We start from the raw sequence: 27,046 nt of genomic DNA on the forward strand, positions 1-27,046 counted from the left end.
TGTGTCTATTCCAGACCATAATTGCTTTGTTAATTGCTGTGATTTTTCTTTTTTTTTTTTTTATGTATATATATGTATATATATATTTTATAATTGTAGAATTTAATGAAGTCAACCCTTGTGAGTTTTCTCAAATGGAGCAATTCACCCAACAGTATTTAGAGACATTTTAGATTATTTGTTTAACTAAATGTTCTGAGAATAATCACGGTCAGCCAGTTTGGCATAGACAGAAAAAACAGAACAGATGGTCACCTCATTTAATTGTGTTTATAATGTTTGGTCTGGGCCGTGACAGTGAGAATTATAGGTAAAAAATAAAATAGAATGGCCGAGCAAGAGCTCTAATGATGTAAGATAACTAGTGGCAGCTGAGCAGTAGTTTTTGGAACTGGTCTTGTTTTCTCAGAGAGCAGGGGTTGATGGGAGAGTGCATGAGTGACATGCATGTGGACTTCCTGCTTGCATGCTTCTCTAGATGTGGTGTTGAACTTTCAGTACTCTGGGTTGAGACAAACAGAAGGACGTGTCTGAAGCTTTGTGTAGAATTATGATGGATTGGGTTGGGTTTATTAAGAGGAGAACTCAAAGAACTTGAGGGTGAAAATAACAATCCATGGGGCGAACAAACGACCCTGCAAACTTCAGAGGAGTTTCAAAGCTCCAAGCAAAAGGCCGAAACAAGAGGAATCAGCAGGATAGAAGATGTGAGAATATATTTGTATGTAGTGAGAAGAGATTGAATAAGAGGCCTACTGGTGCACATAGTGAAGATAATTACGTTAACTCACTCCGTCCATAGCCATCTGCTGCCATGGTTGGCTCATATGAACTTCTAATTTTTCTCATTCTCTTTCTCTTTTTTGTATCCTGCTGATTCCTCTTGCCATTACATGAAGACAAAAAGGTTGAGATCTACTGTCTGCTTTAAAGGGTTAGTTCACCCAAATATGAAAATGATGCTTACTCTTAAGCTTATGCTACTCCTCATCCTATGTCATGCGTCTGGTCAGAGGTCACTCTTCCGCGGAAACTAGACTCGCCAATGGCCATTACCGGAAGCCAGTGATTATAGTTTCAGAATGCCATTATTAACCCCCTGGAGCTGTATGGATTACTTTTATGATGGATGGATGCATTTTTTGGAGCTTCAAAAACTCTTATTCACTCCCATTATAAAGCTTGGAAGAACCCAGGATATTTTTTAACATAACTCTGATTGTGTTTGGCTGAAGAAGAAAGTCATATAGGATGGCTTGAGGGTGAGTAAATTATGTAATAATTTTCATTTTTGGGTAAACTAACCCTTTAAGTGACAAAGACAAATAAACTCCAAATAAAACCAAGTCAAACTCCAATTCTAAGATGGACCACTGCAATTTTAAGATGATTAAAAATAATAAAATATATATACAGTATATAAAAAAATAGAATCCCTGATGTGCTTCATATATCATATAAAACGTTTATTTCAGTTCTCCCTTGAAATAAAAACGTAGTTCTTTTAGAAGTAAGTATATGCCTCGGGTCAGGTAATATTTTTACCCTTTTACTGTTGCTGGCTTGGGCAGCGTTCATGGACAGTTTCTTCTCTGATTGACGTGAAACTTAAGTCAGCTGTTTTTTCTTACGTTTTTTCCACTGTGCCCTCAATCCAGCTCTGCTCAGACCAGCACTTCTGATTTCCAAGAATGAGTCCTTAGCATCCATCCTGTTCTATTTCTGTACAAAGATGGTAATTTACTGTGTACAGGAGTGTGTGGATTGAAGATTGTAAATGCAAAGAGAAACACAGAAACCGAGGATAGCATTGGTTGAGTGGAACATTGGGGAGGCTCTTGATGTCTTTGTCTGAGCTCTAATATCTCCCTATATTTTGCTTTATCTGTCCTTCTATCATGTTTGAGGAATCAACCCTGAACTGTGGCATTGGAATCTCTCAAGTTAATGGGACAGTTCATCCCAACATGAAAATTCTGTCATTGTTTACTCACCCTCATGTCATTTCAAACCTGTATGCTACATTTTTTTCACATTGAACAAATTCAAGGATAAATTTAAAGAAGTAAAAGAAACATGTCTACAACATCAAATGAGTTCTTGCTGTCTTGTGACCAAACGTCATGATGTCAGACCATAAGTACAACACGTGGAATATTTGATTTGAGAGCTGCATACAGAGTTGCATGAATAATCTGATTTCAGAGAGACCAGTGACTTCAATTTTTATCTGTTCAGAACAACTTTAGAAGACTTGGGGGTAAAAAAATATAATTTAGACTTCTTTATTGTGCTTTTACGGTGTTCTTTTGAGCTTGACAGCCCAACTCAGGTCACTTTTATTTATATAGCTCTTTTTACAATACAGATTGTTTCAAAGCAGCTTTACCGTGATAATAATGCAACAGAGTTTGTTTCGGCTATACAGCAGATCTAGAAGAAAAGTGTCATTGTCCATTGTCATTAAGTTCGGTGTTTATTCATTTCTGTTGTAAAAAAAAGTGATTTCATTTAGTTAATTTATCTATACAGCTGCTCTGGAGAAAACTGTGATGTCATCGTCCAGCTCAGTTCAGTTCTCATAATGGTGTCAATGCAGGCAGATCAATAATATTGTTGAATATTAACCTTAAACAATATTAACTTTAATTTAACCTTTTAATATTAACCTAACATTAACCTTAAACTGAATATTTACTATAAACTGTCATTTTATTGAAAAAGCATCTTAAAGTTTCTTCAAAATTCTTGAGTTGTAGGTAAGTTTTGGGGTGTTTTTAGGAAGAAGAGAAAGTAAAAATGGCACAAAACAGCTAAGGGCAATTTAATTTTCGACATGCATGAAGGTGAATGAGATTACTTTTTTAGGTGGCGGATATGATGCTTGACCTCTTCTGCAGACCGAGTGGTTGAGGCATATGGGCAATGCAGTCATTTGTGCATTAACGCAGCACAAATCTGCCTGTGTGTGCGCTGCGTCCAAGACAAGTACTCTTTGCAGGGAACGAGAACGGGACGGAATTTGTCCGAGATTTCTTTGGAATCCCTGGTGGATTGTTTAAGGTTATTTAAGATGGTGTGCTAGTGTTACAATTTACAGTTCCAGTGATATACTTCTGGTTATGGGGTCTGTTCTATTATGGTGGTCTCTGTAGAGTCTTGAGTTTCCTTCTGTTTTTGTACTATTATGACCTTCATTCTGTGCTAGCTCTGGGCTCTATTTAGGCTTTTTGATATTCCCCTCCTCCTTATATGTTCTCTCTCTACTTTAGCCTTTCTTTTTCTCGCTGACCTTTATAAAAGAAGTTGGATGTCATCCAAGAAAAAATCTTCATTCAGAAATTCCTTTATGGGCACATCAAAGATCTTGAGATGTTCTAACATTAATTCAATTAAAAGCCGATGTAGAGGGAGACGGGCAAACCGAGACGGCGAAATTAAGAGTTGCAGGGGGTGCAAAAGGATCCGCTAATCCCAGACGTGCCTTATCAGCCCTTGAGTCAGGTCTAGAGTCAGGCTCCTGCCCCCCTGGATCTCCTCCATCAGTGGGAATGCCTTTTATTCCACCCCACTGATCTGACTTCAAAGGCAGTATGAGGCCCGTGGTCCACCCCTGCTGTATACCCCAGCTTTCATTAGAAAGCAGATTAGCGCTAATCTGCTGGAGCACACCTGACGTTCCCCCTGCACTGCCGGATGGGAAGCGGCTGTAGTATGGGTGTAAAGGGGGATTACTGTAATTGCAGAGGTCACAGCACCAACTGCACTCAAGACCTGATCAGAGATCAAGGTGCAAAGCGGTTAATTTGTTAATTGGACACATGGGGAATTAGGGAAAGGAGAATGGATAAGTAGCATTGTAAGATGCTGATAAGTACAGTATTAAAGTATCATTTTCAAAAGCTATCTACTGGGCATTACACAGATAGAAGGATTACCTCACTTGTTCTTTCACATTGCAGCTCTTTGGAGGAATGCATGATATAAAAGCAAGTGTGGGTATCGGCAGAAAAATTTGACCGTTGTAATCAGTGTATTCATTTTGTTTTATATTATTCTATTTGATTACTCAGAGCCTCATCTATAAATATCTATTTTTTTTATATTTTTGAAGCACATACATACTTTTAACAAGAATACATACTTTTTTTTAAGAGATCAAATATCAACCATCATATTGGTTATCGGCTTCAAGATATCACTTTATAGTATCCAAAATTACTATATGCATGCGTCCCTTGCTATAACTGTTGAGTTTTTTTTTTAAATCCCTAAATATAAAAATGAACCTTCAGTGTGAAGGATTTTTTTTTAGTCTGTTTCTCACGTGACTGACCATTTGGCCTGCATAACTAGAATCATTAGTGTCCACACATTTCCTGTTTCATGTCTCTGGGGTGATTTAGATCTGCGCTCTCTTTCACCGCAGCAGGCGCACTGGGCGTAATCTTGTGTTAAGACTTAACAGACTGATCTGGATCAGACATTGATCTTTGCCTCCTGCTCGTTACACTTATATGTGCTCACACATGTAATGATCCACGCCAACCTTTGACCCATGCCAGCTAGGGGCAATATAATCACTCAAAGCTGATGGACATGTGTTTGAGGTGAACACTGCAAGAGCTGAAGGTTTGTGATTATTGAACTATTCAATGTTAATCAATCAACGCAGCAAGTGAAAAGTGTTTCCCTTTGAGAAACTTTTGGCTCATGAATTCTTGACTTTACCAAGAATGTGTCTTACTGAATTTACATCAAGCGCAGTGAAGTTGACAGAATTGTGATTTATTTATTTATTTATTTATGTTTTTTGTGTTATCCAAATAAAAAGCCATCACTATTGGTTGATTTCTTGCATTTTATGGCTCTCTTCAAGTTTAGAGGGAGGTCTGTTGTCTGACTGCATGAGCTGCCCGTATTAACCTCCATCACTGTGCGAAATGACTAACATCAGAGCCTTTCTAGTTAGTGAAGTTATTATTCCAAGTTAAAATGTAACTTAGTCCAAAGCAAATCAAAACATATAGGTAAACTGCAGAGAATATAATGCCTTGCATATGGTATACAAAGTCTTATTGTTTGAGGCTAAAATAATGAAGTAGATCTTTACATTTTATGAAGAAAATGTGGTGTTTGCCAATGCAAAGTTCCGCACAATGATTCTAGGGTGGTGTAAGTGGTTGTCAATGCAGTTTGTTGTGAGGTGGTTGCCCAAGTCTCTGTGATATCTTGGTCTTATTCTTCAGTGTCTGAGACTGATTTGTTTTCCCAAATGTTCATGGGGTGAAAAAAAGAAACTGACCTCTGAATTTTTAATCAAAATGTCAATTCTTTGTCCTGGTGAAAGGAAACTTCTATCACATGATTTATTTTGGACTTTCCCTGCCCCATACAGTCAACTGCAAACTCACAGTTGGATTGGATCTGCTTTCATCTAATCAACAGCCAATGAATAGAACTATCACTACTACATCACAACTTTAATTCTTAGGATTAGAGATTTGAACATACCTCAAACCATATCTATGAAGAATGGCAATATCACGCACCAATAATAAAGTTGTCTCAAAGGAGGTAGTGATGTCACTGTGTGGACTTTAATTTAGCAAAGAAAACATAGTTTTTCCAAACAGTCTTTACAGCACTTGGCTTCATCCGAGTGCCTCACACATGAGGGGTATTTTCAGAGACTGTGGTACCGAACTCTCTTCCAAGAAAGAGAAGTTTAGCAAAGCTAGGTCTTGTATACTTAGCCTCCCCCCTCACAGAAACACGCAGTAACACACACACACACACACACAGCTCCGGTTGTCGTTGTAGATGCTGTTTTTCTATGCCACAGATGGCCTGTCTTCGAGTGGTGGGGATTACTGGTGTTTCTACAGGACTGTTTGGGAAAGAGCTGTTTACTGTAGGCTGCTGGACTCCGTGCTGCCGTGGCCACATTTGGTTCCCTTTCCTGTCTCTGTGAGGCCAAGCCACACACCATACGGCAAGTAGGACACACTTATGCATAGACCCACACTTGTGCAGACTAGCAACAGCAGCGGCGGAGTTCTAATGCCGCACAGAGACAGAAGAAAAACAGGGATCATGGCATTTCAGCCTATTAAAGGAATAGGACACCCAGAAATGAAAATTGTGTTACAATTTACTCGCCCTCATGTCATTCTAGACCTGTATTCATTTATTTTTTTCAGAGCTGTTTAGCAGAATGATAAGGCTGCTCTTTTCCATACAATGAAAATCAATAGATAAGCTCCAAAAAAGACAAAGGCGCCATAAACGAGGCATAAAGGTTGTGCATATGACTTGTGTGCTAATAGTCCAAGTCTTTTGAAGCTTACTTTGGCTGTGTGTGGAATAGAGAAAAATGGACAAAATAGCTGACTGAAAAGCCTTCCCTCTGTAGCTCTCAAAATTTGTTTGTGCATATTTAAAGATGGTGCCTGAAACTTCATTGGTTCTTGTGACTGATGTTGTTTGAATGTTTTGAAATGAATGTAAGCGTGAATGAGACTTGAGAGCACATCTTTGCTGGACTTCTCTTATTTACTCATAATTACAAATAATAGTATCTATCCCACTTCTTCCTTAAAGGGATTGTTCACACACAAATGAAAATACTGTCATCATTTACTCACCCTCATTATGTTGCAAAAAATGTATGACACTGTTTCCTCTATGGAACATATATGTGACCTATACTGGCAAAATGAGTTGCAATGAGCAAATTATCAAAATGAGTTAATATTATTTTCACATTCTCAAATGATGTATAATTTGTTGGAATCTGACAAAAAAATAAATGAGCTACACCTGTTTGAAGTCGATAAAGACAGCAAAGTCAGTTTTGAGAAAAATCGATTTAAAGTTTTCTGAAGCAATGGTAATAACACCAAATTTGGCACACACCAAGTCAAACCCAAATATCTATAGGAAAAATCTATATTCAACTTTTTTTTTTCCATGATACAACAGTTTGATTAACATGAATGAGACAGACAGCCTTAAGACCTACTGTACTGCACGGATATAATATAATGTTACACATCAGATGTTTTCCCCCAACAGTTAACCAGATATTAATTTAAGACAGAACAGATCATTGTTGGGTGAATACTCACCAAGACAGATATTTTGAAATACTGTAATTCTGTGAATATCGGGATCGCACGTCTGATCCATCTTTGTGCGCACGCTTCGTCTCTGTCAGTCAACGCATGTTAAATCATTTTGTTTACATCAGCTTGAGTTTGAAAACCCCATTTCATTGGCTCAAACTTGAGAATTCGCTATGAATATTCACAAAGTTGTAATGCTGCACTTTAAAACAATACCGAACTTGTGCTGAGGGAAAACGCCAGTCGTCGAGAAGCAAGCAGAGAGAAACTGCAATTTTCATAGGGAAAGAGTACTCTCTCAGAAAATGTACAAATAAAGGTACTTTTTTTGTGAAAACCTAAAGTTCAACATTTTTCCTTGTTTTGCCTGTAGCTCGTAATTAGCCTATGCGCATTTCCGACTCATTTTTCCCGCACGGCTCACGTATATTTGGTTGCCAGCATGCTTCAATATATATATTTTTTTTGTTCTGTAAAAGAAAGTCATACAGGTTTGGAATGATATGAGGGTGAATAAATGATGACAGAATCTTTGTTTTTTGGGTTAACTATCCCTTTACCGTAGAAAGACTGCAGGCCAAGTTTTTAAACACTGAATAGGTGTTTCTAACATCTGAATGTGGGCGGACATGGGAATGTTTTAATGTCTGATGATGTTGTTGTAACAAGATGTTTTTGCAACTTAGCTTCAGTAAAATGGTCTTTTTTCATTGGCTAGCAGGTTTTGAACTCTAACCCAGTTTTGGAGATTGCTTTAATAGTACTTCATACTGTTTTTTGTTTTTTTTGTTGTTTTTTCTATTATAATTCCTTCAAATTAGTCTTCTTGCTTAAATGCACAAACTTCTCTATATATGATAAGCTCCATGGGAGACAGAGCTGTCTCTGTGTTGCATGATGGGAAAGAGATGTTTGTGTGGTGTGGGATGGTAACTGTACACACATACACACAAACATTCTGCTAGAGCCCCTGCACCCAGCTGCTCTAGTCTTAAGGAAGAATGTAATAAACCTGAAATGAACTGAGATATAAGGATATTCATGGTCTCCCATCTGTCTTGGATACATTCAATATTTATATTTAAAGTTTGTGGTCAGTAAGATTTTTCTTTTCCTGAAAAAGATATTACTACTTTTTTTTAGCAAGGGCACATTAAATTTATCAAAAGGGACAGTAAAGACATTTATAATCTTACAAAAGATTTCTATTTCAAATAAATGCTGTTCTTTTTAACTTTCTATTTATCAAAGAATCCTAAAAAAAAAATATCAGTTTCCACAAAAATATTAAGCAGCATAACTGTTGATGAGAATGATTTCTGAAGGATTGTGTGAAACTGAAGACTGGAGTAATGTCTGCTGATTTTTATTTTTATTTTCCATCACATGAATAAATTATTATTTTTTCTAAATGATGTAATATAGTTTTTTATAATATATTATATAATTATGTAACATAACATTTCATAAAGTTACCATTTTTACTATATCTTTATTTTTGTTTAAAAGCATCCTTAGTGAGCATAAGAGACTTATTAAAAACAATAAACATCTTTACAACCCCAATCTTTTGAGCGGTAGTGTAAATTATTTAATATTCTGTGCTATTGCATGGTCTCCAAGTCTTTTCCAGTTGTTCTTAAACCATGTGACTATTATGTAGAACAGACAGAAATGTATTTGTTTATTAAGTTAATAATGGTTTGACAACCTGATTGAATGTTTTGAACTGAACAAACTTTGAATGACATTTGAGAGCTCTTTTTCTCTCTTTCCATATGTTGTGTCAAATCAGCGACATCAGACTTGTCACAAGTTTATGTGTCTGGGTTCAAGGTCTTAAAATGCTCAAAGAATTTGTGTATCCTTGAACACAGCCATGAAGCTTCAGTCAAAAATGCTCATGCTTCATGGGCCTTTTTGCCTCATCTGTGCCAAAACACAAACACTAGTTAGTTTAAGCGGTATGGTGGCAAATATTGCATTACCATGTATATTTTCCAACAAAGTGGACCCAACTGTACATTACACAACTGTTTCTGTCAGAGCGAGAGGATTTACAGGCTGTCAGGTGCCAGGTGTGCCGTTACTGTAAAATATTTATGTGCTCACTGAAAAATGTGCTTTGGCCTTTAAGTTGGGCTGTTGTCTGTTGAGGCAGGTCTCCGTTGACCTGTTACAATGTCTTGTTTTTAAGAGACTGAGAGAATGTGATGTTGTTTGCCCTGCCTTTTGCCAAGAGGCTGGCTGGATTCAACCATTCCACTGGAGATGAATTAGACCGGAGGAGAGGAGATCCCTCTAGTGGACAAATCAGTTTTTCAGCAACCTCAAACACTCACAGCACCCGTACTTGCAGAATTCATTTTATTTTGGGGAGAATTTATTTACCTGAATTGAAAAAGTAGAGTTATTAAAATGTATGACTCTTAAAGATATTTGTTTAAAAAATTAGCATTACAATGTCCATAAAACAAACTTATAGTAATTATTTTACCTTAGTAACTTACTAATATTTATTATTTTATTTTAATATATATCTATTTTAGAAAGCGTTTTCAAATTTAAGACCAACCATTTGTTTATTTAAGTGAGTGTTTAAAAGATATAAGACCTTACATTTGTATTTGCACTTACCAATTTGACTCTTTTGCAAATTGCCACTGGTTTGCTTTTGTCAACACTTTTCCAATCAATTACTGTGGTATTGCCATGTTTTTCAGGGCAATGCTATTATAGTGATACCATGGTATTCTTTTGAATTACATGAGTACCATATAAATAACATTGCATATGAATGTGCAGTATATCATGATGATACCATCGTGTTATGAAATCACCACATTACATTTTGTAAAGGTCACTACTACATTAAACTCTTAACTTCATCCGCTGGTGTATTCGCTAATATAGTTATCGTTCTTGGTGAGAACGGGCCTTAACAATTCAGTTCATCAATAACAAAGCTCATCACCACATACTTGGGGGAGAAAAACAGAACAGTTTAGTGCAGCTGTCATTGTAGTGACATGATTCACTTTACTCTGCATGATTCACAAGGCTTTTATCTCTCTAGTCGCTGACTTTCTTTTCTGAGAGTCATTGTGTTTAATATAGGGTCTGTCTGTGTTTGAAGAGCTTGAATTGTCAGGCAGACTGTTTCGGTTTCTGACAGTGTTTGTTAAGTGTAATGTACAATTGTATGGCTTGAGGAATCTGAGGGTCAAGCTCAGAGCAGACACTGACATTTGTTCTGTATCTGACCCCAAACAACCAGCACACATCACAGAATGCTCTTTTGCTTGCCTCAAGGGCTGTGTTTAACTCAGCAAACAGTAAAGAGAAAGATCGACCGTGCTTTTGTGGAGAGGAGCCCATTTGTCTTGGTCTAAAAATGTTTGAGAAGAATGCAGGCAGAAGTGATAGAAATGGTTTTGTTTCTCCGTGAAGTTTTAGAACAAGGGAGAATATTCTGATTTATTCCTGATATCATTTGAAATATAATCATGTTTAAGGTGATTTGATGTTTTTTTGTGAGCTATGAACCTCTCTTACACCATATTTAGCACAATCCAATATTATTTCAATTGATTTTTATCCTTTTTGACTGTAAATGCTGATAACACAGCAGTTTGCCCTTGGTTGCCTTATGAAGAGATGCTGTGTTTGCAGACACACAAACACACTTACAGATTCTTATTGTTCTTACTGAGAGAGGTACAGTAGCTTTTGGGAAAGTGAGTGTTAATGAGAGGAAGACCTTTTGGGATATTTGGCGGTCTGACATCTTCTGAGAGCCGAGTTACACACTGGATGATTCACACACTGTATGTCCAGATGGACTCAGAGGGGGTTCATGAGAACGAAATCTGAGAGAGATTCAGAGGAAGTGGAGTGGGTAGAGATGGGAGAAAGCAGAACAGAACCGCGTAGAAAAAAAGAGTGCGAGAAAGACAAAAAGATCACAGACTTCGAGACAGGTAAAGAAAGGACCTTCAGTGAAGATAAAGAGGGAATCACATGGGAGAGCAGGGAATAACAGACATCCGGAGTGTTGTGTGTGTTGTGATGAGTGCGGGGAAGATTTATGAGATGCTGTTGAATGTAGCAAGCAAACAGTAGAACTCCTCCACCTGCTCTCTCTTTCTTTCTCTCTGTCTTTCTATGTCTGGGATTTGCTCTCTTGTTGATACTATTTGCACAGATTCTCAGTTTGCTATAAACTCCCGGACACTGTCAACTTTCCACTCTCTTTTCACAGACATACATTTTCCTCCCTCTCTCACCCTCTTTCACACCCAACATATTCACACCTATGATTCACCTTGGTTAGAGGTTTAGTCAGATATATTTTTTTCCCCACAAGAAGCATTGTGTATATAGGCTATATTGAAAGAGGTTCTTCTATGGCATCACTGCGAAAATGAACTGGATTTAGGTGCTAGTTTTTTATATGGTCAAATCAGGACCTTAATGGTCTTTAGATGGTCTAAACTTATCAGCGATCAGCGATACCTGGTAGTAGTAGCAGCTGAACACATTTACAGTTCATTATTGATTCAGAGGTCTATGTTTTGGATGAATATTGGAGCCTGCCCTACAGACGAGCCACATCTGCATGGTCGACAATCCATATAGGGTGAATTCAGATTGATTGGGACACTTTTTGCCATTGAGATGGCTGGGGAAAAGTGTCCCAAATCAGTCTAAATTCACCCCTATGTATATATATAAAAACCTACAATGGCTAAATAACCAATAATGTTTTCACAATTTCTAATAACTTTTTAGTTAAATCTTAAAGTTCAATAAACTTAAGGTTGAGCCACTGTAGTCACTTGGACTTTTTTAACAATGTTTTTTACTAACTTTTCTGGACCGGCAGAATGAAATTACCTAGAAGCCTATGAAGGAGTGAGACAGCTTTCAGATTTAATCAAAAATATCTTAATTTGTGTTCCGAAGATGAACGAAAGTCTTACGGGGTTGGAACAACATGAGGTTAAGTAATTACTGACAGAATTTGCATTTTTGGGTGAACTAACCCTTTAATATTATATTACATGAGTTAAAACTATCTTTTTACTTTTTTTTCCCCTCCCATTCTTTTACTATTGGGGTTGTAGTTGCCCCAGTGTTCACAATAGTGGTCAGTCAAATGTGTTTGTAATGACCCTTAACTTCCCAATCATGGCTATTTGGTCACACCACTGTTTGTTGTGCTTGCTTGCTAAAGCTTGCTACCTATAGGGGGAGCTAAAACTTCAAAAATAAGTTCTTCTATCATTACTATCTATAAAGCTCTAATCTTAACACTTTAAAGTGATATATTGATCATAATTTGATTATGAACTAAAATTATATTTCCATGTACTCTGCATGAGCTTCTGTTTACATCGACAATTCATATATAAGTACTGATAATGACATGCCCATTCATCTTCTTTGTATTAGTTCATCTTATGTGAATGTTCATTGAGTGTGAAACCAAGATTTTTGTCAGGGAGAGATCGTAACTTTGACATTTAACAAGTCAGTTCTTAAGTTGTATGCATCACAACGTTCTAAATTGCAGTACAGACAGAGCAGTGAATAAGATAAAAAGAAATGGATGCCTTAAATCACAGGTCACCCGATTGGATTTGTGATATAATCTTGAGTTAATCTCTGTTGTTCAGATGAACCTCTTCTTTTGCTGATGCACTGGTCAGTTCATGATGGCTGAACCTGCCATTTTGCCTAACCTGGTTCTACAGTGAAGCCGTCATGATAATCGCATTACAGACAAAAGGCCCACTTCACTTGAGCTCTGTCTCTCTCTCTCTCTCTCTCTATCTCTCTCTCTCTCTCCAAATACCCAGCGACATAAAGGCTGCTCTGAGGAAGTAATTTAAGCTCTCACTTGCATAAAGACCACAGTAGCAACAAGACTTTCTTTTAGTTAGGTTAGAGTTTGTTTGTTTTTTTAGGTTAGAGGTACAGTATATGATTTCTAGTTTGATTGAAGCCCTCATCATGTCATTTCTATGGTTCTTTATCACTTGGTTTTGTTGGTGAACAGTGGAATATGTTGAGCAGGTTAAGAGGTGTGTGTGTGTGTGTGTGTGTGTGTGTGTGTGTGTGTGTGTGTGTGTGTGTGTGTGTGAGTGTGTGTGTGTGAGTGTGTGTGTGTGAGTGTGTGTGTGTGTGTGTGTGTGTGTGTGTGTGTGTGGAGATCACTGCACACCTGTTTGTCACATTAGGGGGCTGGTGTTTGGTGAGCTGTGAAGAAACATCAAGGCAGAGTTCTTAGTAATGAATCTCCATCATGCCCAAGACACTAATATAACTGAACAGAACAGCACTCCTCACTCCCCACTGAGAGAGAACGAGAAAAAACAAAGAAAGAAAGAGAGGATGAGGGAATTTGATTAAGCAAATGGACCAGGTTGGTTTAGGAGATTGTAAACACACTATATCCTTTCTGAATCAATAGTATGATGGATCCCATATTCAATGTTCTAGTCTAGTTTTGACTAGTCTCATTTATGGATAATATGCAGTATGCATAGATACATGTTTTGTTTGTTTTTTCATTGATCCTTGGGCATTATGATTTGAACCGTTTACTTTGTTCATATTTCTGCATCCTTCATACCTCTGCTGGATAATTCAGACCATAGTTTAAGCTGTTTTTTGTAACATGGTAGCTGTTTTCTCATCCAAAGTGATATACTTCTTCAAGATTGTCTACCAGGCCCACCTATGGTACAGGTAGTCTTGCTGATCAACAACTTTAGACCAGATAAAGACCATTAAGGACCTGATTTGACCAGTTAGAAACCATATAAAACTAGCTAGCACCTTAATCAAGCTGGTTCTATTCTTAAAAATAAAGGTTCCAAAAGTGGGTTTTCACAGAAATGCCACAGAAGAACCTTATTTTAATGATAGAGAATATTAATGATATAAAGAAACTTTTTCCACTATAAAGAATGAAAGTTTTCATTTATGTTAAAGGTTGTTCATGGAACTATGGATGCCAATAAAGCACCTTTATTTTTAAGTGTCTAAAAACTCTTTCATGTATTATTTACTAATTCAGATTCAAAATTCAAATACTTTTGTTTTAATGCCAAACAATTTGTTCTGGTATTTTTTAAATACCTGGACAGATCAGATTTGCCATGAATAGTACGTAGTAGCTGCAAAAAATATCTATATATTAAACAAATTTCAAATATTTTATAACTTTGCATTGTTTGGTTGCATCAAACAAGATTTGAACAGACCTGCACACTACAGTTAAATGATCAGTGCACTAATATAGCTTTAATTCATAAATACACCCCTGGAGCTAAATATAGCCTACATGTAGGAGCTAATTTGATTGGCGCATTTTAGCATGAGATATGAATTATTTAAAGTGTTGAGCTTCATTTAATATATCCGTCATCAATTATTGTATTTTGTGTGCTGTTCTGCTTCAGTATATGTGAGAGCTGTGGATCAGCTGCCAAGTGTGTCTTTTTTTTAAAAGGCATGCTGTTTTAGAGGGCCACGGTCACAGACCCTTTCTCTCCGCCCCATCACACATCTATACACACACCCTTGCATATAACACAACCCCTGAAGGCCCTGTGAGGTCCCAGTGTCAACATTTGAATGGCGGGTACAAAGTTAGAATTCATTGTTATGGTTTCTGGGAGAAAGATGCAGAACGGCCACTGTCACTCACCCGTTACGGTGATAATGAGGGGGGCTCCTCCTGCCCTCTTCCCTTTGTGTCCTTATTGAATTATGGCACTGGTTCTCTTTGTGTGTTCTGGCAATAGTAATTGAAAACATGTGACAGAAAAAGCAGTCAGGAGAGAGAGGATATGCCTCACTGACTATGACTCCATTAGAAAAGGCAAATTCAGAGAGAGAAGCAGTGATTTATATTCCATAGAGACTGGGTTACGTGAGGAATCCTCTGTGTGTATGAGGTTCGGTCTTAAACCTGCCTTGAACTGAAAGTGTTTGATGGCTTATGGGTAAAAGTTGAGTGTGGTACGCTACGTTCAGTTTTTCTCTCCGTCTGTTTCTCTGTCTCTCTTACCCCTTCCAGTCCATTTTGTTAATATTAGTAAAAAAAAAAAAAAAAACTTTATATTTGCATTCCCAATGTTTTGCAAAATTGCAACGAGATAAGTATAGAAAAAAACATAGCAAAATACAGTAAATTAATTTAGAACGTAAAATAAAATAATACAATAAATGTTTAATGATTTAATGATGATTTAATAAATAATACTGTTAAATATGATAATACATTACCTTTATTAATAATATATTTTATGTAAGATCAATTTTAATTTAAATATATTACATTATTATTTTATTACATTATTACATTTATTCAAATTTATTTTTATTTTTATTTACATTTTCTTTTTATTATTAATTGTTGTATATTATTAATTTATATTTAACATATAATATTGTTTAAAATGCTTTATATAAATATATAGCCCATAGCATATGGAAATAATGAAATTTGATAATGTAATGTGCTATTAATGTTTTTTATTAATTTAATTGTTAAACTTTGTGTGTGTGTGTGTGTGTGTGTGTGTGTGTGTGTGTGTGTGTGTGTGTGTGTGTGTGTGTGTGTGTGTGTGTGTGTGTGTGTCATACCTGTCAACACTCCCGTTTTTCCCGGGTTTCTCCCGTTTTTTTTAGCCCTATGCTTTAGTCCAGGGTTCACCAATCTCGGTCCTGGAGGGCCGCTGTCCTGCAGAGTTTAGCTCCAACCAGCTCTAACACACCTGTTTGAAAGTTTCTAGTATGCCTAGTGAGACCTTGATTAGCTGGTTCAGGTGTGTTTAATTGGGGTTGGAGCTAAACTCTGCAGGACAGCGGCCCTCCAGGACCGAGATTGGTGAACCCTGCTTTAGTCTATCCTCTTCTCTAGTGTTTGTATGTTAGAGGAGTTCATTTTGCATAAACCTATATTTCACATAAACTGTTCCCTGTGATTCTTCAGACAACATAAAAACTGTCCTATCTATAGGCTAATGTCTTAACACTCATTAGGAGGCATCAGTCTGTTAGCACACACACACAGAAAGGTGTTGTCTCCCCTTCGGCATTGAACTGTTTGTGTATGTGTTAGCAACTGTGTGGCACATATTGGCTGGTGGAGATGCTCATTTTTCTATTTGCAAAACACACTCTCTCTCACTCTTTGGCTCACTCACTCACTCACGTTCTTTCTTTGTCTGACAGCCGAAGGTTAAGACACTCCTCTGTTCCCCTGCTTAATGGAGTCTTATGCCCCTCTAACTGAGCCATAGTATTGTATGCCATAATGACAGCATTTGCAGAGTACTTCAGCACAAATGAAGTTTGAATTGGATGAAAATTATAGGAGCTGGGTCTTTTTAAAAGCCTCATACAACCATTCCCCCCCATTCTCAGCCAGGAAAGAGGGGCTATGTGAAGTCTAGGGTAAAATTATCTTCAAACAAACAGGCAGCTCTGTATGGGGACAACAGCTCTTAGGGAATTAGAGCCACGCTAATAACCCTGGAGTAAGGGAACACTGTGGCGTTCGCCAATGGGGAAACCGGCGCTTTGTTGCTGGTGGTTTTTCTTAAAGACATTTGAAAGAAACAACAAATACACTCAAAAGCTCCCAAATGACAGTATTGATTAGCTTTTGTCGCTGTTCTTCTGCTTTTGAAAACGTCTTTAAAGCACTTGTTCGTTTTTACCACACACAGTTTCGCACAATTAGCACTCGTGAATTAATAAGGCTGTTTAATCTGAATGGTTTTTTTAAACAAAAATCTAGTGATGATTTACAATAAATTTGACTCAACAAAAATCATTATTCTTTTTCCACCTTTTTCATGCATGTTCTTCAGAAGTCAATATTGGCTAACCTTTTGGAAAATAAGACATTGAATAATTGAAATTGTTACAAATGAATTTTTCATGAATGCTAAAATGATTAGAGACTGCAGTCTAAACCCCTAGACGACTGTGTTTCAATGCGGAGAGGCAAATCCGGGGTGAAGATTTGATAAATTGCACTTTGATTGTTATCTGATTACACTTTGACATGTTATCTAATTTGAAGCGACTCACTAACAAGATTTGTATTGTCTGAAGGGGATGTGTCTGGAGAAAAATACAAACAGGAAGTGCGATAGCACAAAGTGAGCGGACATTGTACACCCCGTTGGAGCATTTATGTTCAGTATGAATTTGATATTGTGATCTTTTTTTTTTTTCTATTGTGACGTACACTGCCCAGCCAAAAAAAAATAAATAAAAAAAATTGATGTTTGGATTTAAATGGGCAAATGCTTAAAGAGTCAGTGATGAAATCACAACATTTATTTCTATCTAGATGTGCATCCATATTTGGTCAAGATCTTGCATTGACAATGCAAGAGTCCAGCACTCTGTAAAGTCTCCTCCAGCACAAGACTTTCAATGAATTTAAGGTCTGGACTCAGACTCCAATTCATGTGTGAAAATGATTCTTCATGTCCCTCTTATAACCATTCTTTCACAATTTGAGCCTGATGAATCTTGACATTGTCATCCTGGAATATAACCATAATGTGCCCCCCTACATGGTTGTTTAAGAAATAAAAAGCTACACACTCCATCAGTTAGGGTTAGAACTGTTGCCAAACATATAATATGCAAGAAACATAACAATTACTGCAATAATGATCCAATCATTGACTCTTAAGCATTTGCCTATTTAAATCCAAACAGCAACTTTTTTTTTTTTTTTTGAAATGAATGAAAATTATTTTCTATATACTTCAATGAATTAAAAATGAAACTCCTGGTAAGACCACAGTTAAAATATGCAGTATTTATGGTGTTACTATTTTATGTTATTGCAAACATAACTTAAAAAAAATTAGATTCAAATTAATGTTCTGGCTAGCAACTAGTTGCTGCCAAACATAAAAGAGTATTTAAATGAATTGTTCGCCAAAAAATGTAAGTACAATACCACCATTTGAAAAATAGTTCTGTGCTACCAGTACTTTGAGACTTGGGTACCACTACAGATTCGTTTTGTTGTTGCTGTTGTTTTTTATAGTGGTGCCCTCAAAGTCATATAAAGGTGTAAGTAGACATGGATCAGCATCGCGATCGCCCTAGAGCTCATAAAATACTTTCTTTTTTTTTTCTTTTTTTTTAAATCCTATATATAAGTAATCAGAATAGAAATGTACAGGACATGTCAGAGGTAATCCCAAAAGCCTGTAGTAGAGGACATATCTCCTAAAAATTCCCTGATCGGCTTGCAGTGCATAAATGCTTGGAAGACTAAACAGATTATTTTCTTCTTCTTTTTTCTATGTAATCATCTCTGATTTTTTTTTTTTTTTTTTTTGATGTTGACAAGGTTTTTGTGTAACCTCAATGGCCCCTGCTGTCCTGTTTGGGATATTTAAACAATGATTTATAACTTAATGATAAATTGCTTGTGTTTTTGCTTATTTCTAAGTCACTTTGGGTAAAAACACATGTTAAATGAAGATAGCAGATTCTATCTAATGAGGACCACTGATTGTCATGCCAAGGTCTGAATTCATAAATCACCTCATTCAACAAATACAGATCAGGCCTGTGCTAATTTAAGATCAGATGTTGTTGATTCTGCCGTATAATCAGATTAAGTGACTCCAAATACTGCAAAACTGATCGAGAAGCAACGTTGCTTTTGTGAAACGCTTGATAAAACTCGCTCCCAGCCCTAGCGCATTAAGAGCCACGAGCTGAATATCAAATCTTTTAATATCCTGTCTAATAGTGGTGGTGACAAGCACTGGGAGTTAGGAATGTCATGGCATTTAGATAATGAACCGTAAATATTGTTTTATTAGGGTTGGGTTTGCAAGAGAGGAGGTTTTATTGTGGCAAAGGTTAGACCCTGATTTTAATGCCCTTATTATAGTCGTTAATTCCGCTTTGTGCCGACGAGGGCGAATGACTGCTCGCTGGAATCCAGCCATGGCCGAAGACATATTAGATGTGCCAGTCAGAGGCTGAGAAAGAACTTACCTCAGTTAAGTCCCACCTCTGTCATCACCTCTGCCAATTTATTCACATCTAAATCCGTTTTTATCCTTTCAGCGTGGAGTCTGACAGCTTTTCACTATCAGTTCTTCATTTATTATGAGTCCTCAACCCCATTTTAGGACTTTTTCTGGCTTTGCCACTGGAAAAATCCTTCCAAATGGTTGCCGGTGTCTTAATAGTTTCAGGTGTGTGCTTTTGTGCCTCGGTTGTGAGATATCTTGATGGCTTCTGAAGATAGTATTTGCTTTCTCTCTCTCTCTCTCTCTCTCTCTCTCTCTCTCTCTCTCTCTCTCTCTCTCTCTCTCTCTCTCTCTCTCTCTCTCTCTCTCTCTCTCTCTCTCTCTCTTCCCTTATGGGTGTATATATATATTCTGTATTTTTTTCTACATCATCTTGGTGACATCAGCAAATTTTGCTGATACGAGGATGACGATATTTCCTTAATATATATATATTATTAACATTTGACCTAAATCAAGCTCAAATGTGACCCTGGACCACAAAACCAGTCACATGGGTCAATTTTTTGAAATTGAGATTTATACATCATCTGAAAACTGAATAAATAAGCTTTCCATTGATGTATGGTTTGTTAGGATAGGACGATATTTGGCCGATATACAACTATTTGAAAATCTGGAATCTGAGGGTGCAAACAAATCGAAAAATTTAGAAAATCGCCTTTAAAGTTGTTCATTTATGTTCTTGATTGTGCTGCATTCACTCACAAAAATAAATGTTTTATATATTTATGGTAGGAAATTTACAAAATATCTTCATGGAACATGATCTTTATTTAATATCCTAATGATTTTTGGCATAAAAGAAAAATCAATAATTTTGACCCATATAATGTATTGTTGGCTATTGCCACAAATATACCCGTGCGACATGTGACTGGTTTTGTGATCCAGGGACACAAATGGAGTTATGAGGCGAATTTTGTAAGTTTTCATCAATTTGTAGGTTATTAAGTTTATTGTAGCTATGTGGGCGCTCAGATTTTTCGGTCATTTGGCCAAAATCTCATGTTATTAAAACTGAAGTGCTACGCACAGGCTATTTAAGATGGTATTGACTTTGATTCGACGACAGATTCTAGACTAAGACACTCTTCTCCGTTCCTCAAATACATAAAACATTAGCCTGTACATAATATACATAAATACATAACATTATTCTAGAGTAAAGAAATGCTGTACTTATTCAAATAACCAGTTCTTCATTTACCCTTGCATTGCAAACAAGCAAAGACTGTCAAAACTGTATGAGGTACTTCATTCAAGGTAGAAGTGTCAGTTCAATGTCATATTATCTTAAAATAATATTTTTTGTGCAATTTTTTTTTTTTTTTTTTTTGGTCAAGGTTTATTTTCCGACTTAATTCTGCATCATTGAAACACAAGCTTGCGTCGGTCAAACTTTCAGAAACTGTTAAAAATTCTCATCATCTTGTGTTTGTCCATCACTGCAGTGTCCTCTCCTCCCCCACCATGTCTAAAAGTATCTTGCTCTTTAAACTCTACCCCCGCTATAAAAGTGTGATGAGCACCTTTGAATCTCTCTTTCTTCCTCGCAGAGCTTAAACTGTCCGGTAGGGAGAGTGATAGTGTGACATTTAGCCTAGTGGTACGTCAGAAATGCCAGGGCAAGGCTCCATTAACTCCCAACCAAACCTGGGCTGAACTCTGATCTCCAACTCAAGTTTCAGGGAGATACAGCTTGTCATGTATTGTCACTGAGAAACAAGGGGTGTTCCAGACTAGTTTAGTAGACTTTTTGAGTTTAAAAGATATATTAATTACTTTGAATCAACTTAAACACATGTTAGACCAACAATTTTTCCAATTCCCCCATTAGTCTAATAGTGTGAACGATTCCATATTGAACATTGTTGTTGATTTGTTAAGGGTTTGAGAGTTACATGCATGCAAATTATGTTACATACCAGGAAATTATGTGGTTACTACGGCGGGCATTGACACAATTTTCACAATTCGGTTCATTTCAGTTGGATTCAATATCGATTAATTGGGGCCTATCAGGTACAGTACATGGCAAATTTCCTCAAGGAAAAAAAATCTCTCTCAACTAATGCTGTATAGTACATGGGAACCTCACTTGATTTTGCACATAAGGAAGTTTTTATTATAATACATTTATTATAATTATAATAATTCATTTTTAATGACATAATTATGTTTCTACTTATTTTTTGACTCCTAAAAACATGATGGATTTAAGGTTAAGGTTTAAGATACAATGAATATGTATTAAAGTGTATATATTTAGCTAAAATAATTTTTCTAGTTTTTTCTTCAAATAAAATTCTAGCTGACTAACGAGTTTTGAATGGCTATTCTGAGGTAAATGTAACGTGACATTTTTTTACAAGCTTTTTTATTGATGTCTTTTGGCAGTGTACAGATTTCTGTAAATTGTACTTTATCTTTCAACATACCTTCTGATGTTCATTGAAGTTTATTTTGTGCTGCAACTAGTAGTAAAGGGAAAGAAATTATTGGTTCACGTGTGCTTTGTGCTGCCGCTTTGTTTGATCAGCGATCTGTCATGTCACATTATAGAGTGCCAAAATGGTATTTATTGTTTGAAATTCGTAATAAAATTGAGAGAATTTGAAAGTTGTTTCATATCAGACGTTATAAAGCACAAAGCTCACTGATATCTACAATTTTGTTCATTCATCAACTGAAAACAGCATAGACTGAAAGATTGATTCTTGGGATTTAAGAATCGATATCGGTTCTTCAAAATGAGAATCGATTAAAGTCGAGTAATCTGTATATTTAACCCAGCCCTAGTGGTTACTGTTATATGATAATTGTTTTGCTGTTATTTATACCAATATAAAGATATATATATATATATATATATATATATATATATATATATATATATATATATATATATATATATATATATATATATATATATATATATAAAATATATTGAACAGTTCTCTTTATTTTAAATGTCATATAAAACTATATAAAAAGAATACAATAATGACTGATGTAAAAATTCAACCTGAAATGAATGCAAGTACCTCCTCAGAGTTGGATTCAAAGTGTGGTTTTTAAACAAAGAATCCTTGCCCCCCTGTTGTGGCTGTTAAAACATCAACAGAGACAACTGTTAAACCGGGTCCAATGGGGCCACAGCGAGACATCTGGAGGAACAGGCGATGAATATAAATGTTTGCATCAGAGCTTAAACCCCGGGCAGGACGGCAGTGCTCTCCCAGTGCCGGTGTTGTCTTAATTAAAGTGGGGGTGATGTAGCCGCCGCCACCTCCTGTCAACTCACCTCCTCTCTGGCCCTTCCTCCACCTCCCATGTGGCTCGTGACACCCCGAGAAACATCATTATCTGGGACTTGGGCTGCCTCTTTTGTTTGGCTCAGACAACAGGAGTCCTACTTTCACTAATGACCATTTTTTTTTAAATATTTTTTTTTTCTTCATCTTTTTCTTTTTCTTTTTCAGAATTTAAAGATCAAGAGTCTGGTAAAAAAATAAGTTCCCTAGGGAAGGAGGCGAAGTGTTCTGCTGGCACAACAGCAAAATAGCATATATATATTATTATTATGTGTTATTCTGTGAGTGCAAGTGTATAAGTTTGAATGTATGAGAGTCGTGCCTATATTGTAATCTTCTTGCTGGAGGTGAGATCAGTCGAGAGTCTGTAAATCTCTTCGATCATTTCAGCCTTAAGCAGGTCAGAGGCTAATCCATACATGCTTCTATCAAGGCCAAACAATACCTCTAGGGATGGAAGATAGAAAAATGAAGATGATAAAAAGAAAGAATGACATCCAAATGATGGTACCGTGCCTTCAAATAAACCAAACCCTTATTATCTGCTCGGCATGATGCTTCTTGCAGTCCTTTGTTTTCTCCAGGATTTTTTATAACATATCATTTGATCTCAAGCGTTCAGGGCTGTCAATCATTCCAAAACCAGAGATGTTGGAAAGGGATTATGCTTGCATTGAGAGAGGACAACAGGATGGTCCAGGAATGATGTAAACATTGGAAGTGGAATAATCCTATGGAGCTAGACTGTGAAATGGCAGGAAACTGGGAGAGTTAAGTATCATATGGAAACATCTGGTCAGAGGAAATCCCACCACCATATTAAACATAAACATACATAGAAACACTTCAGTTCTCATCCTAGTTCCTCTCTCAGAGACTGGTAGGAAAGGATGGTCCATGCCAACTACCTTCCTGTGCTGCTCCCTCATGACATTCCCGGTCAATGAGATGATAGCTCAAACAGGGCAGAGGCAGCTTAAACTCGCGTCTGAAATAATATTTTCTTATCTGATAACCCTGAATATACAACAAGGCAAGCCATTTTTGATATCTTTGGACTGCAAAACGTGTTAATGAAAATACAAAGACACATGTGGAATGTGGACAGACATTCAGCTGTCATGCCATGAAGTAGTAACATGCTCTCTTTATTCCTCTATATATTGCATTTGAAATACCCATTGATATCAACTCTTGTTGTTTCTTGACTTCTATGTTGTATTACCACTAGAGATGCACAATACATCGGCCAATGTTGAATGATGTTGGATATTTAATTGTGCAAATGCATTTAGATGATCTTTGTGTCATTGCTTACATTTTATTTTTAAAAACAGTAAGTTAATAACACTGATAAATTAAATCTTTATTAAATCATGCTGTACATTTATAATTTTGTAATGCCTAAATTCACTTGTATCATTTTAAAATGAATGATTTATTTATTTTGTATAGATCAGTTTGTGTTCTTTGGATTAAGGGGCGCACTTGGCAGTAGTCATTCGTTTTCAATCAGAATTGGCAACATGATTGACAAGTTGAGTATGCAAATTATCTCTTTGTCAAGTAAGAGTGCCTACTAGCAACCTGTGGTACAGCAATGCCCCATTAGTGAATGAAATTATATCTTAGTTCCCCTTGTGTGAATAAGGAACACTGCCCCAGCACAGTTCAACATTCTTCTAATTGGCACTTATGTTTGGTTGGTTGAGTGGCACCACAGTGTTGGACATGGCCGATGCCAGGTCTGCACTGCCCTATTGTCAGCTATGGTGCCGTAAAGGGCAACTCACACATTAGCATGGAACCAAAAGCACAGTGTCGTTTTGCATCAGCCACCTTAGCCTGGTCGTTGAGGTGAAAGGAAACATTCGGTCTTTAGATTTGTTTGCTTGGCCGTTAGCCCACTTATTAAAAACCCCCAAGGATTGCCCCGATTATTGTTTTATAGTCCTCATGCATGATGTATACCAAAGGTCACAGAAATAAAGACAAAACTGAATGTTTACTCTGCTCATTGTTTTTTATAATTTATTGAAAAATTATATTAGTAGTGAAAAGAAAATCTTACTTGCTTCTCTTTTGTTGCATTAACAATTGTTGTCTCGAATGATTTCAATTTGCATAATTATCAGACCCCATTCAACAGTCGTTGTTGTTGGCATAATGCCTTTGCATTTACACATCAGGTGGAACGAGTAATAAATTAATCTTGAGCAGACTTAAATGCACCCAAATCACCGTTTACACACAGTGGCACTGTAGGACAGCCCCCTTATGAATATTCAATGAGGCAGTGCTTAATATGCATGAGTGGGCGTGCATAAGTAGTAGAGTGTTGCCGATGTAAGCAGACCGATCCAGAGAGGGGGACTGACTCAGACCTCCATGCACACATGAACTCATACTGAATGATAATGCTTGCTGGAGAGCTTGTGCAAATCTTACAGAATAAAGGAAGTGAGAAACACTGACAAAGGAGGAGGAAGAGAAAAGACAAGGTGTATGGTCAAGAGGGCAGCCACATGTGACAGAGAAAGAGAGAGAGAGCCAGAGGGAGGGAGCGCACTGAGTTCCTGCTCTCCTCCAAGAGAAAAACTAGATGGTCTGATCTGTCCATGATGGGGTGCAGAGTCTGTACTCTACAGAAGCCTCAAGAGCAATACAAACTCCTGTATGAAGTATGCCAGGTAACTGATCTCTTTTTTTTCTCTCACAGGAAGTTGTTCGTTGGAATTAATCTCAATCATTTTATGAATAATGTATGATAACTTCAAGGTGGCGCCATGCATGAATCTTAGTGGACTTTTATTTCATGGTCATGTTGAGTTGTTTTTGATAATCAATCATTTTTTAATAATATACAAACATTTAATTCATATTTATGAAATTATTTTCTGACAGAATGAAGAGTGATGTTGTGGCACTGTGTAGTCCATATTCTTGAGTTATGTGACTGTGGTTGGGATAGCTTGAATTGAGTGTGACAGACAGTTTATGATTCGTCATGTAATAAGGTTGATGTGTGGATAGATCTCAGTCCATCTTCTCTGTTTAAAGCAGCTAACTCCATTCTTGGGCTGATTGTCACTATTGTTTGTAAATCGCTGACCATGATCTATTTGGCGTGGTTAGATTTGAGCCAAATGCAAAAATGACTGTTGCTTTTGTTTCTTGTTATGTGTTTGTTATAAGTGAAGCTACACTGGTGGTTTGCATAAAGTGGGTTATTGGCAGATTACGCATATATATAGATTTTAATAACAACATAGGTGTCTGGAATTTTTATTGGTGAGATCATTAACATGACATGTATGCAATTAAATAAATTATTTATTTGTAATTTTGTTTGACACACATTTTGGTTTCTATTCGTCAGATATTTCTGAACCTGTGCCATGTCGTGCATCATGTATGAACTGTGCCCTTGTGAGCAGTGTGTTACTGTTTGACATTGTTGTCAGCTCTGATTTAATTTCCTGTGGGTTTTTTGATCCTGACGCTTACAGCTTTAGGATGTCTGACACAATATCGCCGGGAGGCTGTAGATGAAAGCCAGTAGGGGGCCTCTGAGAACACGGCAGGACACACGCTCTTACTTATACTTATGTAAATGTGCACCCATAAACACATTATCACAGAAATTGACAGTTATCAACAAATTGTAACCTGAATTACATGTTCCAAAATGGGGGCTTCTTGTTAGTTTAAAAAGCTCACACAAACTAAAACATGTTAATTTATTCAATTCCTTATAAAAGAACCCTAGAATCGCTACTTCTTGTGGATCTCAGGCATGAAAGCATCCAGGAAGATTGTACAACCACATTTTTAGCACTTCCTCGCCTACTAAGGGATGCATTCTTGGTGTTTGTATGGTGTGTGGAAGGTGCTTTCAGTAAATCTAATGAGTGGCCTGGCCACTTCGTCTTCTCCTTTCACTATATTCCACAGTGGCTGTTTCTCTGCATTAGCTGTTGATGACAGAGCAGTCACTATTGTGAAAGACTTCGCTTTGATCATACAGACTGTGTGAAAGCGGGACTAAAAGCTTTTTCTCCCGCTAAGGGCCGAGCGAATATATACGTGTATTTGTGTGAGCACTACAACAATAAATGGTCTCTGTTTGTTAACAACCCAACAGCCGATGTTGGGCTTCAAAGGAAGCGTCAGCCTTTTCAAATCACTCCCTGTTGAAAAAAAAATCCCCAAAAAACCCTGAATGAAATTAGAAAAGAGACAAAGACATATTGGGCCCATCATATGAGCTCTTTATTCGACCCACTCCTCCATTCGACTGCATCTGTCATGCTGCAGTCAATTACTTTTGATTGACAGGCTGTTAGTTAAGAGAACCATACTGGTTTCTCTATTGGTACTTTCATTTTGTCAGTTACTCGAAGCCGGATCATCACATGCCTGAGAAAAGATTTGTCAGACAAAGATGCTCATCCATGTTTAACATCAGATGGCGTTCGTTACACATCATTGTCATTTGCGAAGA

The 27,046-nt window shown here is 36.9% G+C and overlaps 1 protein-coding gene across 2 annotated transcripts in view; it reads left to right on the forward strand.

Moving 5' to 3' along the window:
- The window catches only part of pdzrn3b (PDZ domain containing RING finger 3b), an 88,004-nt gene that overhangs the window by 42,987 nt on the left and 17,971 nt on the right, over positions 1 to 27,046 (forward strand). The window contains exon 1 of one of the 2 annotated variants that reach the window (XM_084128542.1): positions 24,895 to 25,232. The exons of the other annotated variant lie outside the window; for it this stretch is intronic. Within the exon in view, the coding sequence (XP_083984668.1) occupies positions 25,161 to 25,232 (72 nt within the window). The 5' untranslated portion in view covers positions 24,895 to 25,160. Of the gene's footprint in view, positions 1 to 24,894; positions 25,233 to 27,046 lie in introns of those variants that run through there. 2 annotated transcript variants of the gene reach the window in all.

The sequence above is a fragment of the Abramis brama genome (assembly GCF_963993115.1).
Source record: "Abramis brama genome assembly, chromosome: 11".
Lineage (NCBI taxonomy): Eukaryota > Metazoa > Chordata > Actinopteri > Cypriniformes > Leuciscidae > Abramis > Abramis brama.